Raw genomic sequence first — 18,193 nt, forward strand, 5'->3', positions numbered from 1 at the left:
CGTCAGCCTCGTTAGTTTTGTGCGTGTCACTGGGTGTGTCGTGTTCTCCTCGGGGCTTTATTTGTGCGGCCCTGGTGACTGATGATGTTGAGTACTGTTTGCCTGCCCGTAATGGGTCTTTTTTCCTCTGGTTGTCTTTTAAGTTTTCTTTCTTGTCTTCGCTCTCAGGATTTACTTGTGTTGTGTCGAACTGTGGGTTTTGTGTGTGTGTTTATCCTGCTTGGGATTCATTGAGCGTCTTGGGTCTGTATATTGGTATTTTTCATTAAATTTGGGAAAAGTGTAGCCCCGATTTTTTTGTCACGACTTTCTTCTTGTTCTTGGATTCCAGTTGCACGTCTGTTGGGAGCGTGTGGCCTATTCTCTCCCTTCAGTTTGGATGGTTTCTGTTGCCCGGTTGTACGGTCACTTTTTTTGTTTTGTTTTATTGTAGTTCAGGTGACAGTTTACAGAAAAACCAGTTTCTCATCAGTTAGTACACACGTTGTTGTATGACATTGGTACGAACTCGACGACATGTCAACCACTCTGCCTTCTAGCTCTGGGTTCCCTGTCGCCAGCTGTCCTGTCCCCTCCTACCGTGAGGTCCCTTTTTGTCTGCATTGTACAAATTTCTGCTGAGTGTTTCCAGTCAATTTTTGACATCGTAAGTGGTGGTTTTCAGTTCTAGAATTTCCATTTGGTGCTCTCTCTCTCTCTCTCTCTCTCGAGGTTTCCCATCTGCTCGTTCATTGTGGCCCCTCTTAGTCTCTGTTTCTTCGACTTTTTCCCTGTTTCGTGGCACCTCGTGGTTAAGTGCGTGGGTTTATGTTGTCATCAGGAGTTGAGTTTTGCTTTAGGGGCTTCTCTTGATCCCGTCAAGGATTGGCCCGTGGCTGTGTTGGGGCGGGTCTGAGGTTGGACATGATGGGAGGTGGCCCAGCCCTTGTCCTGGGATAAGGGGCCCTGGGTGGTGGGCCTGCAGCATCTCCCACCTGGTGCAGCCCAGCCCCTCAGGCCTTGTCCTCCATCAGCCTCGCAGATGCTGTGTGTGTGGCTGAAGCTGTAGGGACCGCACGCAGCTTTAGGGGCCCTTCTCGGTGCAGCCCCCATCCTATATTTGGCAAATGCCAGGCCCCTCAGCAGCCTGCTGAGTGAGCCCAGGAAGACACAGGGCTGCTGTGTTCTGTTTTGATCAGTCTTAGGCAAGCGAGAGCATGCTCGTTCGCTGGTGGGCCAGTCCTGTGGGGAGGGAGCGGGGGTCCTCAGGATGGGCTCCAAGGGGGCAGAGGCTTGCTGGAGCCGAGGCGCTCAAGGGAGCAAGCTGGACAGTGTTGAAAACTGAGGCCACAGAGAGGGGGCAGCCGGGATGAGGGCGGAGCATGGGGTCTCTGGGAGACGAGGTGCAGGTTTGGTCAGGACAGCCACAGCAGGGGGCTTGCTTCCAATCGGTTGGCAGCAGGACTGGAGCCACCCTGTGGAGGGGGCGGGTCACGCAGGGTCTTGGGGGAGCCTGGGCCTGGCCCTGCTGTCCTGACCACCCTGCTCCCTCGCAGGGAAGAACCTCTATACAAACGAATACGTAGCCATCAAACTGGTGAGTCCCTCCCTCCACCCCACCCCCCAACCAAGCACGCCCCTCCCGTGGGGCCCCGAGGGCCAGACTGCCCTGGGTCTGCCCGAGCCCCCTCCTGTGTCTCTGCCTGGAGCTGGGTCCCCGGTGCCACCCCACCCTCACCCCCAGGAGCCGATCAAGTCACGCGCCCCACAGCTGCACCTGGAGTACCGCTTCTACAAGCAGCTAAGCACGGCAGGTATGTGGGGGGCGGGGGGCGGGCATGCCGTCTGTCCACGGCACCTCATCTGTCCGCTTTCCGTCTCTGTCCCCAGAGGGCGTCCCCCAGGTCTACTACTTCGGGCCGTGCGGGAAGTACAACGCTATGGTACTGGAGTTGCTGGGACCCAGCCTCGAGGACCTGTTTGACCTCTGTGACCGCACCTTCACGCTCAAGACTGTCCTCATGATCGCCATCCAGCTGGTGGGGGGCCGAGGGCGGGGCCGTGGGGGGACCAGGTGGGCAGGCCGTGGCTGAGGCTGAGGCTGTGACTGTAACTGTGGCTGCGACTGACTGAGGCTGTGGCTGTGCTGTGGCTGAGGCTGTGACTGGCTGAGGCTGTGGCTGTGACTGAGGCTGAGGCTGTGACTGTGGCTATGGCTGTGACTGAGGCTGTAGCTATGGCTGAGGCTGTGACTGAGGCTGTGGCTGTGACTGGCACTGAGGCTGTGGCTATAACTGTGACTGAGGCTGTGACAGGCTGTGGCTCTACTGTGACTGTGACTGAGGCTGTGACTGGCTGAGGCTGTGACTGGCTGAGACTGTGGCTGAGGCTGTGACTGAGGCTGTGGCTGTGCTGTGGCTGAGGCTGTGACTGGCTGAGGCTGTGGCAGTGACTGAGGCTGAGACTGTGACTGTGGCTATGGCTGTGACTGAGGCTGTAGCTATGGCTGAGGCTGTGACTGACTGAGGCTGTGGCTGTGACTGCCGCTGAGGCTGTGGCTATAACTGTGACTGAGGCTGTGACAGGCTGTGGCTCTACTGTGGCTGTGACTGGCTGAGGCTGTGACTGAGGCTGTGACTGTGACTGAGGCTGTGGCTGAGGCCATGACTGGCTGAGGCTGTGGCTGAGGCTGTGGCTGTGACTGAGACTGTGGCTGTGGCTGAGGCTGTGACTGTGGCTGTGGCTGAGGCCGAGGCCGTGGCTGTGGCTGAGGCTGTAGCTGTCGCTGAGGCTGTGACTGGCTGTGACTGAGGCTGTAGCTGTGGCTATGACTGAGGCTGTGGCTGTGACTGAGGGTGTGACTGGCTGAGGCTGTGACTGTGGCTGTGACTGAGGCTGTGGCTGAGGCTGTGACTGGCTATGACTGACTGTGGCTATGACTGTGACTGAGGCTGTGACTGGCTGAGACCGTGACTGTGGCTGAGGCTGTGACCGGCTGAGGCTGTGACTGTGGCTATAACTGTGACTGAGGCTGTGAATGGCGATGCCTGTGACAGACTGAGGCTGTGACTGTGGCTGTGACTGGCTGAGGCTTTGACTGTGGCTGTGGCTGTGACTGAAGTTGTTACTGTGGCTGTGACTGTGGCTGAGGCTGTGACTGGCTGTGACTGTGGCTGAGGCTGTGGCTGTGGCTGTGACTGAGGCTGTGGCTGTGACTGGCTGAGGCTGTGACTGTGGCCGTGACTGGCTGAGGCTGTGACTGTGGCTGTGACTGGCTGAGGCTGTGACTGTGGCTGTGGCTGTGGCTGAGGCTGTGACTGTGGTTGTGACTGTGGTTGTGACTGTGACTGTGGCTATGACTGTGACTGTGGCTGAGGCTGTGGCTGAGGCTGTGGCTGAGGCTGTGGCTGTGACTGAGGCTGTGGCTGAGGCTGTGGCTGTGACTGAGGCTGTGGCTGTGACTGAGGCTGTGATTGTGGCTGAGGCTGTGACTGTGGCTGTGACTGAGGCTGTGACTGAGGCTGTGACAGAGGCTGTGGCTGTGACTGGCTGTGACTGAGGCTGTGACTGTGGCTGTGACTGAGGCTGAGGCTGTGACTGAGGCTGTGGCTGAGGCTGTGGCTGGCTGTGACTGAGGGTGTGACTGAGGCTGTGGCTGTGACTGAGGCTGTGGCTGTGACTGTGGCTGTGACTGTGGCTGTGGCTGTGACTGAGGCTGTGACTGAGACTGAGACTGAGGCTGTGGCTGTGACTGAGGCTGTGATTGAGGCTGTGGCTGTGACTGAGGCTGTGACTGTGACTGAGGCTGTGGCTGTGACTGGCTGTGACTGAGGCTGTGGCTGTGACTGGCTGTGACTGAGGCTGTGGCTGTGGCTGAGGCTGTGACTGTGGCTGTGACTGAGGCTGTGACTGTGACTGAGGCAGTGACTGGCTGTGACTGACCGTGGCTATGACTGTGACTGAGGCTGTGACTGGCTGAGACTGTGGCTGAGGCTGTGACTGGCTGTGACTGTGGCTGAGGCTGTGGCTGTGACTGAGGCTGTGGCTGAGGCTGTGGCTGAGGCTGTGACTGTGGCTGTGACTGGCTGAGGCTGTGGCCGTGGCTGTGACTGGCTGAGGCTGTGACTGTGGTTGTGACTCTGACTGTGGCTATGACTGTGACTGAGACTGTGGCTGAGACTGTGGCTGAGGCTGTGACCGGCTGAGGCTGTGACTGTGGCTATAACTGTGACTGAGGCTGTGAATGGTGATGCCTGTGACAGACTGAGGCTGTGACTGTGGCTGTGGCTGAGGCTGTGGCTGTGACTGAGGTTGTTACTGTGGCTGTGGCTGTGACTGTGGCTGAGGCTGTGACTGTGGCTGAGGCTGTGGCTGTGACTGAGGCTGTGACTGGCTGAGGCTGTGACTGTGGCTGTGACTGGCTGAGGCTGTGACTGTGGCTGTGACTGAGGCTGTGGCTGTGACTGGCTGTGACTGAGGCTGTGGCTGTGACTGGCTGTGGCTCTATTGTGACTGACTGAGGCTGTGACTGAGGCTGTGGCTATGACTGAGGCTGTGACTGTGGCTGTGACTGTGGCTGTGGCTGTGACTGAGGCTCTGACTGGCTGTGACTGAGGCTGTGGCTGTGACTGTGGCTGAGGTGGTGACTGAGGCTGTCACTGAGGCTGTGGCTGTGACTGAGGCTGTGACTGTGGCTGTGACAGGCTGAGGCTGTGACTGAGACTGAGGCTGAGGCTTTGACTGAGGCTGTGACTGAGGCTGTGACTGTGGCTGTGACTGAGGCTGTGGCTGAGGCTGTGACTGTGGCTGTGACAGGCTGAGGCTGTGACTGAGGCTGTGACTGAGGGTGTGACTGAGGCTGAGGCTGTGGCTGAGGGTGTGACTGAGGCTGAGGCTGTGGCTGTGACTGAGGCTGTGATTGTGGCTGAGGCTGTGACTGTGGCTGTGACTGTGGCTGAGGCTGTGGCTGTGGCTGTGACTGAGGCTGTGACTGAGGCTGTGACTGTGGCTGTGAGTGAGGCTGTGACTGTGGCTGTGACTGAGGCTGAGGCTGTGACTGTGGCTGTGACTGAGGCTGAGGCTGTGACTGTGGCTGTGACTGAGGCTGTGACTGTGGCTGTGACTGAGGCTGAGGCTGTGACTGAGGCTGTGACTGGCTGTGACTGAGGCTGAGGCTGTGACAGGCTGTGACTGGCTGTGACTGAGGCTGAGGCTGTGACTGAGGCTGTGACTGGCTGTGTGTGACTGTGACTGAGGCTGTGACTGTGGCTGTGGCTGTGACTGGCTGTGACTGAGGCTGTGACTGTGTGGCTGTGACTGAGGCTGTGCCTGTGGCTGTGACTGAGGCTGTGACTGGCTGTGACTGAGGCTGAGGCTGTGACTGAGGCTGAGGCTGTGACTGAGGCTGTGGCTGAGGCTGTGGCTGTGACTGAGGCTGTGACTGAGGCTGTGATTGTGGCTGAGGCTGTGGCTGTGACTGAGGCTGTGACTGAGGCTGTGGCTGTGACTGAGGCTGTGGCTGTGACTGAGGCTGTGACTGAGACTGAGGCTGTGGCTGCGACTGAGGCTGTGACTGAGGCTGTGACTGAGGGTGTGACTGAGGCTGTGGCTGTGACTGTGGCTGTGACTGTGGCTGTGACAGGCTGTGACTGGCTGTGACTGAGGGTGTGACTGAGGCTGTGGCTGTGACTGAGGCTGTGACAGGCTGTGACTGACTGAGGCTGAGACTGTGGCTGAGGCTGTGGCTGTGGCTGTGACTGAGGCTGTAGCTGTGGCTGAGGTTGTGACTGGCTGAGGCTGAGACTGTGGCTGTGGCTGAGGTTGTGACTGACTGAGGCTGAGACTGTGGCTGAGGCTGTGACTGAGGCTGTAGCTGTGGCTGTGACTGAGGCTGTGACTGACTGAGGCTGAGACTGTGGCTGTGGCTGAGGCTGTGACTGGCTGAGGCTGTGACTGAGGCTGTGGCTGTGACTGTGGCTGAGGCTGTGACTGGCTGAGGCTGTGACCGTGGCCGAGGCTGTGACCGTGGCCATGGCCGTGGCTGAGGCCGAGGCCGTGGCTGTGGCTGTGACCGTGGCTGAGGCTGTGGCCGTGGCTGTGACTGTAGTTGTGGCTGAGGCTGTGACTGTGGCTGAGGCTGTGACTGAGTCTGTGACTGTGGCTGTCGCTGTGGCTGAGGCTGTGACCGTGGCTGAGGCTGTGGCTGTGACTGGCTGTGGCTGTGACCGTGGCTGAGGCTGAGGCTGTGGCTGTGACTGAGGCTGTGACTGTGGCTGTGGCTGAGGCTGTGACCGTGGCTGAGGCTGTGACCGTGGCTGAGGCTGAGGCTGAGGCTGTGACTGTGGTGAGGCTGTGACTGTGGTGAGGCTGTGACTGTGGGTGAGGCTGTGACTGTGCCTGTCGCTGTGGCTGAGGCTGTGACCCTGGCCGTGGCTGAGGCTGTGACCGTGGCTGCGGCTGAGGCTGTGGCTGAGGCTGTGACTGTCGCTGAGGCTGTGGCTGTGACTGTGGCTATGGCTGTGGCTGAGGCTGTGACCATGGCTGAGGCTGTGACTGTGGCTGAGGCTGTGGCTGTGAGTGGCTGAGGCTGTGACCGTGGCTGTGGCTGAGGCTGTGACTGTGGTGAGGCTGTGACTGTGGGCGAGGCTGTGACTGTGCCTGTCGCTGTGGCTGAGGCTGTGACCGTGGCTGAGGCTGTGGCTGTGACTGGCTGAGGCTGTGACTGTGGCTGTGGCTGAGGTCCCCCCGCCCACCCCCACAGATTACACGCATGGAGTATGTGCATACCAAAAGCCTCATCTACCGGGACGTGAAGCCAGAGAACTTCCTGGTGGGGCGGCCGGGCACCAAGCGGCAGCACACCATCCACATCATCGACTTCGGGCTGGCCAAGGAGTACATTGACCCCGAGACCAAGAAGCACATCCCGTATCGCGAGCACAAGAGCCTGACCGGGACTGCCCGCTACATGAGCATCAACACCCACCTGGGCAAGGGTGAGCTGTGGACGTGGAGGGGCACCAGCACCACCTGGGCAGGGTGGGCTGGGGGGTTGGGCCCGGCCCCCGCATCACTGAGCTTCCCCTGCCCCCTCCCTGCAGAGCAGAGCCGCCGCGATGACCTGGAGGCCCTGGGCCACATGTTTATGTACTTCCTGCGTGGCAGCCTCCCCTGGCAAGGGCTCAAGGTGGGTCCTGGTGGGGTAGGGTGCCCCTTTCCAGGGAGCATGGCCTGACCCCACCCTGCCCTCCTGCAGGCGGACACGCTCAAGGAGCGCTACCAGAAGATTGGCGACACCAAGCGGGCCACGCCCATCGAGGCGCTCTGCGAGAACTTTCCGGGTAAGGGGGGACCCGTGGGTGCTGGCCACTCCCTGGGGCGTGCCGAGGCACTGCTGGGCTCTCTCCACAGAGGAGATGGCCACGTACCTGCGCTACGTGCGGAGGCTGGACTTTTTTGAGAAGCCTGACTACGAGTACCTGCGCAAGCTCTTTTCCGACCTCTTTGACCGCAGCGGCTTTGTCTTCGACTACGAGTACGACTGGGCCGGGAAGCCCCTGGTACGTGGGGGCCGGGGGGAGCTGGGCGGGGCCCCAGGGCTGCCGCCGTCCTGACGCCCGTCCCTCCGCAGCCCACGCCCATCGGCACGGTGCACCCTGACTTGCCCGCACAGCCCCAGCTCCGTGACAAGGCCCCACCGCACCCCAAGCACCAGGTGAGGGTGGGTGGGTCTGACGGGGAAGGGTGTGCGCGGGAGCCGCAATGACGTTTGTCGCCCCTCACGCAGGCCCTGAACTCCACCAACGGGGAGCTGAATGCAGACGACCCCACGGCCGGCCACTCCAACGCGCCCATCACGGCGCCTGCGGAGGTGGAGGTGGCCGATGACACCAAGTACGCCTGCGGGTGGGGGGACGGGGGCGACACCAGGCCGCCAGGGTCCCCTCCGATGCTGAGCTGCCCGCCCCCTGCCCCCCACCCCCAGGTGCTGCTGCTTCTTTAAGAGGAGGAAGAGGAAATCGCTGCAGCGACACAAATGAGCCCACTGGGTGCAGACCTGCCGTTGAGCCCCTCGGGCATGAACTGGCGATAGGCCACAGCCGCCCAGGCAGACCTGCCACCGCCGGATGCAGAACGTGGGCTGCTGGGCACGATGCCACGACCCCACTCCACGTGGGGCTCTCCTTCACGTAAGACTTTGGCCGAGATTTCTACACCTGTGTCTAGTCCTCCCCTCCGAGAGCATTAACTATTTAAACACAGAAACTCAGCAGAGGCCGCCTGCTGCCCGTCTGTGGCAGGAGCGGGGCAGGCTCTGCCGCAGTATCATAAAGTCCAGCTCATCTCCCTCCATCCAAAGGCCGTTTTCTCAGGGGGGGCAGAGCTGGGCGCTGCTGCTCATGGGCCCGGCCGGGGCGCCGCCGGGTGGTGCTTACCAGGGCCTGTGCGTAGGGATGAGGCCCCCGGGCCCCCCAAACCAAAGGGGCAGGCAGGGGTGGGAACGTGGCCACCCCAACCAAAATGCTGCACCAAAGCTCAGCAGCCCCACTCAGCCTCGCCCGGCCCTGTGTGTGGCCGGCTCCTGCCAGGCAGGTGGCTGTGATGCACCTGATTCCAGAGGCTAGGTCCCAGCACCAGACCTGTGGGGACATCCTCCCTGGTGTGGCCGTCTGGGCTCCTCCCACGTCCGGTGCAGCTGGTGACAAAACCGCCTTAAAGTCCCCGGCGCGGCCTCGGGGGCGTTTGCAGGGCCCAGGGCGGCCGCAGCTGCCGGGCAGGCAGGCAGGCGGGCGGCAGTCGTGCGAGTCTAGTTCTTGCTTTACAACGTGTACAGAAATGGCATTTACGTTTCTCTGATGCTTCCTTGAAGCCATAGGACTTAGGGGCTTTTTTAAAAAAATTAAAGAAAAATGAAACCAATCTCAAGTGTGGTGTCTCTTCCAGGGGCTCAGAGGCAGGCAGCTGCCCCAGAGACCGACTCCCTTCTGGTCTGGGTGGAGGGCAGTGGGGCTAGGGGACCAGGGTAAGCCCCTACTGGAGGGACTACAGGAACATCAGGGCATGAGAAACAGAAAACAGCGATAGAACTAAAATAAATTTATGAGCTCAGCCTGTGGTGTTTTCTTTTGGCTTATTAACCTGATCAAGATGACCAGAACCCACAGACACATGCAAACTAAAAAATAACCCAAACCCACTGCCGTCGAGTTGACTCTGACTCATAGTGACTGTATAGGACAGAGTAGAGCTGCTTCACAGGGTTTCCAAGGCTGTAATTTTTACAGAAGCAGACTGCTCATCTTCCTCCTGTGGAGTTGCTGGTGGGTTCGAGCTGCCGGTCTTTTGGTTCGCATTTAACCACTGCGCCCCCAGGGCACCTAAACAGTAATCTAGATCTATGCAGACATGCTTGAAACCCTAAGCGGAAGGTCTTGGTTTCAAGGAGAAATGCCAGCCACCCACAGAGGGCTCTGCTAGAGGCTATACCTCCAGCCAGCCCTGCCACTGCACCCCCACGGCTCACCCCACTGATAGAGCAGACTGGAGCCATCATCTCCACCACGGACACCAGACCCAAAAACGTCTCGCAGGGATTCCATGCAGCGACGACATTGGCAGCGACCTAGTCCATCCCCTAAAGCAGCACAGAACCACCATAAGGGTAAACCAGGTCTACACTAAAGCCACGCCCAAACCTCCAAAGGAAGGAAGAGAAAAACTCCTCAGTCCCAGGGCATGGCCACACCACCAGGCAGTCCACGTCTACCTAAGTGTGAAAAAAGCTAAGGCCAGTCCAGGCCAACAAGTGCATGACCTACGGTTTCCAGGGGTGCCTTTGAGACACAGCATTTCTGGGGGAGAATGTAAAAGTAGACATAAGGGTGAGGCACCATCTGGCAATTTTGTTGTTGAAGGGGAAAAGAGAGAACCATGAAATGGGGACAGACACCACCACCTTCTCATCGCCAAGATAGAAAAAAACATCCACCAGAAAATCTGAACTTCCCTGCAATGACAGGTGGCATTAAACTAGAAATTTGTGAAACACCCCAATGCAAAAAACATGAACAAAATAAATGGATTCGTACAAAGAAAATCTCACACCCCACAAAGGAGCCCTGGAAGAACCCACAGAAGCAGAAGAAGAGAAGTCAACACCTAAACAGAGGTTTGATGCACTCTACCAACGAGCCAAATACTCTACCAAAGACTAGAAAACGTTTGAAGATACAAGAAAAAATCACAAGTTGAAAATTAAAAAGCTAAGAGCAGAAATGGACACAATCAGGAAAACAGCTGATTGAATTCAGGAAAGAAATGAAAAAAGATGGAGAAATTCAAAATAAATTGCAAGGTGCCTAAGATTCAAAAGTGGAAATTTTAAGAAAGGGCGTCAAAGGCAGAAAAACGAGAATGGAGAGAGAACAAGAAGTAAAAAGGGTCAGAAAGAGCATTGAGGAAATGGAAGACAGGTGAAGAGGGAAAAGTATTCTCATTAATATTGGGAGAAGTGAAGCAGAACTAGTATTTAAAATTATCACCCGAGAACCTTCCAGGAATAGAGACCTGAATACCCACATTGAAAGGGCCCACTGGGCACCAAGGAAAACGAAATCAGAATAATCAGCTACAAGACCCTTCCTAGTAAGCCTGTGGTAAAACCCTCAGGGCCCGCAGGCAAAAAGATAATTTACAAAGGCGAAGAAGCACGACTGGCCTCTGACTCTTCGAAGCCAATATGCAAAGGAAGGTTCAGTAAAAGAAAACGTGAGCTGAGGGCTCTGTTCAGCCAGGCGGTCCTTCAAGAATCAAGGCTACAGAAAATCTATTTTCAACATAAAAACTTGGGAAAACACTACAGCCGTCAGCCCTTCCTGAGCAGCTTTCTAAAAGATGTGCTTCATCCAACCAGGAGAGGGAAACACCAGCAAGATGACGGAGGGTGAGCAGCTAAAATCTATAAGACAGTGAGGATGAGGGTGGGAGACTGAGGGACCAGTGTTTTATGTTGTGACAAAGTAGGAGTAACACAACTGTAAAAGGGAGAAGGGAATCAAACAGAATGAGCCCGCTGGTTGCTTTGTAGGCACGGGTTGAAGTTACGGAAAACCAGTACTGTTGGCCTAAGTGTGGATGAGCAGCTTCACGCTGTGGTCCGTCTACACGGTGAAGGACACACAGCTGTGCAAAGCAGCACACGCTGAACTGCTATGGCATGATTTCTCACTTTTCCATTATAAAGTGAGAAAAGCAAGGTGCAAAATATCTACAGTACACTACTCTTCGTGGAAGAAAGGGGAAACAAATGAGACTGGTTACCTGTGGAGGGTGGGGGCAGGGCAGGAAGAGCAGGGGAGTAGGGACACGGTAATGCAGGGAGTAGAGAGTATAACACTTCTCTGAGAACATGACTCCTGGGAAAGTTCCCCATAACCAAAAATACGTTAAGGTCAATCAACCCCTACCTCACACCGTGTACAAAAATTCACTCAAAATGGATTAACAACCAAATATAAGACCTAAAACCATACAAGTCTTAAAATATAGGGGCACATCTTCAGGACCTTGCATTTGGCATTGGATTCTCATGCCACCAAAAGCATAAGCAACAAAAGACAAAATAATTGGACTCCATCAAAATAAGTTTTGTGCATCAAAGGACATTTATTTTTAAAGTGAGAAGATAACCTACAAAATGGGAGAAAATGTCTGGGAGTCATCTGATAAGAATTTAATATCCAGAATATATGATGAGCTCTTAACATTCAACAAAAAGACAACCCAATCAAAAAGTGGACAAAGGACTTGCATAGACATTTTCTCCAAAGAAGATAAATGGCCAACAGGCACATAGAAAGATGGTCGACATCATCGGTCATTAGGGAAATGCAAGTCAAAACCACAATGACTTACTACTACTTCACACACACTGTTGTTCTTAGGTGCTGTCGAGTCAGTTCCGACTCATAGCGACCCTGTGCACAACAGAACGAAACACTGCCCGGTCCTGCACCATCCTCACAGTCATTGTTATGCTTGTCATTGTTGCAGCCACCGTGTCAGTCCACCTCATTGAGGGTCTTCCTCTTTTCCGCTGACCCTGTACTCTGCCAAGCATGATGTCCTTCTCCAGGGACTGATCCCTCCTGACGACATGTCCAAAGTATGTAAGATGCAGTCTTGCCATCCTTGCTTCTAAGGAGCATTCTGGCCGCACTTCTTCCAAGACAGATTTGTTCGTTCTTTTGGCAGTCCATGGTATATTCAATATTCTTCACCAACACCACAATTCAAAGGCGTCAGCTCTTTTTCGGTCTTCCTTATTCATTGTCCAGCTTTCACATGCATATGATGCGATTGAAAATACCATGGCTTGGGTCAGGCGCACCTTAAGTCTTCAGGGTGACACCTTTGCTCTTCAATGCTTTAAAGAGGTCCTTTGCAGCAGATTTACCCAATGCAATGCATCTTTTGATTTCTTGACTGCTGCTTCCACGGCTGTTGATTGTGGATCCAAGTAAAATGAAATCCTTGACAACTTCAGTCTTTTCTCTGTTTATCATGATATTGCTCATTGGTCCAGTTGTGAGGGTTTTTGTTTTCTTTATGTTGAGGTGCAATCCATACTGAAGGCTGTGGTCTTTGATCTTCATCAGTAAGTGCTTCAAGTCCTCTTCACTTTCAGCAAGCAAGGTTGTGTCATCTGCATAACGCAGGTTGTTAATGAGTCTTCCTCCAATCCTGATGCCCGGTTCTTATTCATATAGTCCAGCTTCTCGGATTATTTCCTCAGCGTACAGATTGAACAGGTATGGTGAAAGAATACAACCCTGACACACACCTTTCCTGACTTTAAACCAATCAGTATCCCCTTGTTCTGTCCGAACAACTGCCTCCTGATCTATGTAAAGGTTCCTCATGAGCACAATTAAGTGTTCCAGAATTCCCATTCTTCGCAATGTTATCCATAATTTGTTATGATCCACACAGTCGAATACCTTTGCACAGTCAATAAAACACAGGTAAACATCCTTCCGGTATTCTCTGCTTTCAGCCAGGATCCATCTGACATCAGCAACAATATCCCTGGTTCCACGTCCTCTTCTGAAACCAGCCTGAATTTCTGGCAGTTCCCTGTCGATATATTGCTGCAGCCATTTTTGAATGATCTTCAGCAAGCTTTTGTGTGTGTGTGTGATATTAATGATATTCTATAATTTCCGCATTCGGTTGGATCACTTTCTTGGGAATAGGCATAAATATGGATCTCTTCCAGCCAGTTGGCCAGGACGCTGTCTTCCATATTTCTTGGCATAGATGAGTGAGCACCTCCAGCGCTGCATCTGTTTGGTGAAACATCTCAATTGATATTCCATCAATTCCTGGAGCCTTGTTTTTTGCCAATGCCTTCAGAGCAGCTTGGACTTCTTCCTTCAGTACCATCGGTTCCTGATCATATGCCACCTCTTGAAATGGTTGAATATCGACTAATTCTTTTTGGTGTAATGACTCTGTGTATTCCTTCCATCTTCTTTTGATGCTTCCTGCATCATTTAATATTTTCCCCATGGAATCCTTCACTATTGCAACTTGAGGCTTGAATTTTTTTCTTCGGTTCTTTCAGCTTGAGAAACGCCGAGCATGTTCTTCCCTTTTTGTTTTTCTATCTCCAGCTCTTTGCGCATGTCATTATAACACTTTACTTTGTCTTCTCGAGAGGCCCTTTGAAATTTTCTGTTCAGTTCTTTTACTTCATTGTTTCTTCCTTTTGCTTTAGCTGCTGGACGTTCATGAGCAAGTTTCAGAGTCTCCTCTGACATTCACCTCGGTCTTTTCTTTCTTTCCTGTCTTTTCAGTGACCTCTTGCTTTCTTCATGGATGATGTCCTTGCTGTCATTCCACAACTTGTCTGGTCTTCGGTCACTAGTGTTCAATGAGTCAAATCTATTCTTGAGATGGTCTCTAAATTCAGGTGGGATATACTCAAGGTCATGTTTTGGCTCTCGTGGACTTGCTCTGATTTTCTTCAGTTTCAGGGTGAACTTGCATATGAGTAATGGATGGTCTGTTCCACAGTCGGCCCCTGGCCTTCTTCTGACTGATGATGCTGAGCTTTTCCATTGTCTCTTTCCACAGATGTAGTCAATTTGATTTCTGTGTGTTCCATCTGGCGAGGTCCATGTGTATAGTCGCCGTTTATGTTGGTGAAAAAAGGTATTTGCAATGAAGAAGTCATTGGTCTTGCAAAATTCTATCATTTGATCTCCGGCATTTTCTGTCACCAAGGCCTTATTTTCCAACTACTGATCCTTCTTCTTTGTTTCCAACTTTTGCATTCCAATTGCCAGTAATTATCAATGAATCTTAATTGCATGTTCAATCAATTTCAGACTGCAGCAGCTGATAAAAATCTCTATTTCTTCATCTTTGGCCCTAGTGGTTGGTGCGTAAATTTGAATAACAGTCGTATTAACTGGTCTTCCTTGTAGGCATATGGATATTATCCTATCACTGACAGCGTTGTACTTCAGGATCTTGAAATGTTCTTTTTGACGATGAATGCAATGCCATTCCTCTTCGAGTTGTCATTCCAACCATAGTAGACTATATGATTGTCCAATTCAAAATGGCCAATACCAGTCCATTTCAGCTCACTAATGCCTAGGATATTGATGTTTATGCGTTCCATTTCATTTTTGACGATTTCCAATTTCCCTAGATTCATACTTTGTACATTCCAGGTTCCGATTATTAATGGATGTTTGCAGCTGTTTCTTCACTTTTTGAGTCATGCCATACCAGCAAATGAAGGTCCCGGAAGCTTTACTCCATTCACGTCATGAAGGTCGACTCTACTTTGAGGAGGCAGCTCTTCCCGAGTCGTCTTTTGAGTGCCTTCCAACCTGGGGAGCTCATCTTCTAGCACTATATCAGACAGTGTACCACTGTTATTCACAAGGTCTTCACTGGCTAATGCTTTTCAGAAGAAGACTTCTGGGTCCTTCTTCCTATTCTGTCTTAGTCTGGAAGCTCAGCTGAAACCTGTCCTCCATGGGTGACCCTGCTGGTATCTGAATACCGGTGGCATAGCTTCCAGCATCACAGCAACATGCAAGCCCCCACAGTACGACAAACTGACAGACACGTGGGGGTCACACCCAGTAGGATGGCTAAAATCAAAAGGACAGAAAAAACAAGTGTTGGTGAGGATGTGGTGAAATGTAAAATGGTTTAGCTGCTGTGGAACAGTCCTGCAGTTCCTAAAAAAAACTAGACACAAAACTACTATATGACTCAGCAAATCCACACCTAGGTATCTACCCTGAGGAAACATTCTACACCAAAACCCGCACACAAATGTTTCCTACAGCGCTGTTCACAATAACCAAGATGTGAGAACCTGTGTCCACCACAGATAAGTGATGAAGTGTGGTTCGTCCATACAACGGACTCTCAGCTACAACAAGCACATACACGCTACAGTGTGACTGAACCTCGGAAACATGCTGAGTCTAAGGAGTTAGACACTAAAGGACAAACGCTGTGTTACCTCCTTATATGAAATGTCCAAAACAGGCAAATACAGAGAGACAGGAAGTGGATCAGCGGTTGCCAGTGGCTGGGGGAGGGGAAATGGCAAGTTACTGCCTAAGGGTACAGTTTCTCTTCAGGGTGATGAAAAAATTTTAAAAAGAAATAGTAGTGATGGCCACACAACATTTGTTCTTAGGTGTTGTCGAGTCGATTCTGACAGGATGAAACGCTGCCCACTCCTGTGCCATTCTGACAATCATTGCTATCTACGTTTGAGCCCATTGTTGCAGCTACACGATACAGTGTTGTAATTAATGCCATCGAATTGTGCACTTAAAAATGGTAAAAACGCCAAATTTCGTTATAAACATACCTTAACCAGAATTAAAAAAAAAAAAATCAAGATGTGGGGAGTACACAGAGTGGGATATACACAGTGACACACACTCAAGATGTGGGGAGTACACAGAGTGGGACATACACAGTGACACACACTCAGCTACGGGGAATGCACAATCACTGCCCTGAAGGAGTGCGGAAGAAAAGGAACCTAGTAACACAAAGAAAACAAAAATCCTCACAACTGCACCAGTGAGCAACATCAGGATAAACGGAGAAAAGATTGAAGTTGTCAAGGATTTCATTTTCCTTGGATCCACAATCAACAGCCACGGAAGCAGCAGTCAGGAAATCAAAAGACGCATTGCATTGGGTAAATCTGCTGCAAAGGACCTCTTTAAAGAGTTGAAGAGCAAAGATGTCACCCTGAAGACTAAGGTGCCCCTGACCGAAGCCATGGTGTTTTCAATCGCATCACATGCATGTGAAAGCTGGACAATGAATAAGGAAGACCGAAGAATTGATGCCTTTGAATTGTCGTGTTAGCAAAGAATATTGAATATACCACGGACTGGCAAAGGAACGAACAAGTCTCTTGTAGAAGAAGTACAACCAGAATGCTCCTTAGAAGCAAGGATGTTGAGACTATGTCTCACATACTTTGGACATGTTGTCAGGAGGCATCAGTCCCTGGAGAAGGACATCATGCTTGGTAAAGTACAGGGTCAGCGAAGAAGAGGAAGACCCTCGACCACATGGATTGACACAGTGGCTGCAACAATGAGCTCAAGCAGAATGGTTGTGAGATGGCGCAGGACCGGGCAGGGTTTCGTTCTCTACTCCGTAGGGTCACTGTGAGTCAGAACTGACTGGACGCCACCCAACAGCAACAACAGGCTAAAGGACAAGAGGAGGAGTACATAAATACTGCGGATTTGATTTTCACAGAAATATGAAACCAAGCTATGTGTGTTCTGGTTCAAATAGATCAGTAAAGGTGTGGTACCCACCTCATAAGCCAGGCTTCTCCCAGTCAGAGAAAGAAATTAGGAACAAAGACGGGGGAAGGTAAGAAGGAACCCTGTGGTGTTGGTCTGGAATCAGAGGATATCAGTACAAACTGGCTTTTAATATATAAACACGTGTAAACGGTAAATGCAGAAACTGAGGTGTGTGTGTGCATGTGTTAGCACACACGCAAGCATCTCCTAGTTCCATCCATGGAGCAGCCTGCGAGCAATGGCAGCCCAGAGCCCAGATCATGGTGTCTAACTACCATTCACCAATAAAAAGAACCAGGGCGCCTCAGAAACATGGTGGATTCCAGGGCCAGGGCAGGGAAGACAGGAAGAGCTTGGCACATCTATAGTGCTAGAACATAAGCAAGTGCTCAAAAAGGGCCCAGGAGCCAACCTGAAAGAGTTCCTCGTGGCTAAAACTGAGATAATGTGAGCAACAACCTAAGCAATACAGTATTGGATTATAACCTGCAGCATAAAATAAACGCTCATGAGTCTGTACTGATACAAATACATGAATGAATAAGTGGGAGAGAGGGGCAGCTCTTCCTTTGAGCAGAATTCTACTTAATGACTAGAAGGAATGATGGAAATACAAAATCACCAGTCGGCAATCAGGACGGGATCACTGTCACCGGCCAGGACCATAGATGGCTGCCACAGTTAGAAAACTTTGAGGAGAAAGTATTTGCACAGATACCTCCGTGCAAGATGCTGCTTGTGAATTACAAGAATAAAACCAGGAACTAGACGGTGAAGAACCTGCTCAGCACCTCCAGGAGTAAGACCGATTGGACACCGCGTGCCCCCAGATATGGCCACTGAGAAGGACACAATGGTTTTCTTACAAAAAAAAAAAAAAAGGCACAACCTCAATTTGATCATGAGGAAGCATCAGACAAGCCCAAAACAACTGGTCTCAACTCCTCACAGGTATCAAGATCACAAAGACACCGAGAAGCTGTCACCACTGAAAAGGCAGGAAGTGTGACGACTAAAGTAGACCTGGACCAGAAAAAAGGACGGATGTTGTACTGGTTTCCTGTGTCTGTGTGACAAAGTGCCACAAAGTGGGCGGCTTGAAAACAACAGAAATTTCTTTCTCTCTCAGCTCTGAAGGCCAGGTGTCAGCAGGGCCGTGCTCCCTCCGAAGGTTCCAGGGGAGGATCCATCCCTGTCTCTTCCAGCTCCTGTGGCCCCAGGCATTCCTTGGCTTGTGGCTGCATTACTCCAATCTCTGCCTCCCTTTGTCTGTCTCTACGGAAACCAGTCATAGGATTAGAACCCACCCTACCCCACTGTGACCTCAGGTTAACCTAACA

At 52.4% G+C, this 18,193-nt stretch overlaps 1 protein-coding gene across 3 annotated transcripts in view; it reads left to right on the top strand.

Annotated features, from left to right (window-relative positions):
• CSNK1G2 (casein kinase 1 gamma 2) overlaps positions 1 to 17,741 on the top strand; it is a 33,530-nt gene extending 15,789 nt beyond the window's left edge. The window contains exons 3-12 of one of the 3 annotated variants that reach the window (XM_064280139.1): positions 1,536 to 1,576; positions 1,724 to 1,793; positions 1,870 to 2,018; positions 6,740 to 6,974; positions 7,080 to 7,165; positions 7,235 to 7,319; positions 7,390 to 7,538; positions 7,610 to 7,693; positions 7,766 to 7,872; positions 7,964 to 17,741. In XM_064280139.1, coding sequence (XP_064136209.1) covers positions 1,536 to 1,576; positions 1,724 to 1,793; positions 1,870 to 2,018; positions 6,740 to 6,974; positions 7,080 to 7,165; positions 7,235 to 7,319; positions 7,390 to 7,538; positions 7,610 to 7,693; positions 7,766 to 7,872; positions 7,964 to 8,018 — 1,061 coding nt within the window. In that variant the 3' untranslated portion in view covers positions 8,019 to 17,741. Of the gene's footprint in view, positions 1 to 1,535; positions 1,577 to 1,723; positions 1,794 to 1,869; positions 2,019 to 6,739; positions 6,975 to 7,079; positions 7,166 to 7,234; positions 7,320 to 7,389; positions 7,539 to 7,609; positions 7,694 to 7,765; positions 7,875 to 7,963 lie in introns of those variants that run through there. The other 2 variants (XM_064280140.1, XM_064280141.1) reach the window with 2 other exon arrangements.
• Positions 17,742 to 18,193: the final 452 nt, after the last annotated feature.

This window comes from Loxodonta africana, chromosome 3 (genome assembly GCF_030014295.1).
Source record: "Loxodonta africana isolate mLoxAfr1 chromosome 3, mLoxAfr1.hap2, whole genome shotgun sequence".
NCBI lineage: Eukaryota > Metazoa > Chordata > Mammalia > Proboscidea > Elephantidae > Loxodonta > Loxodonta africana.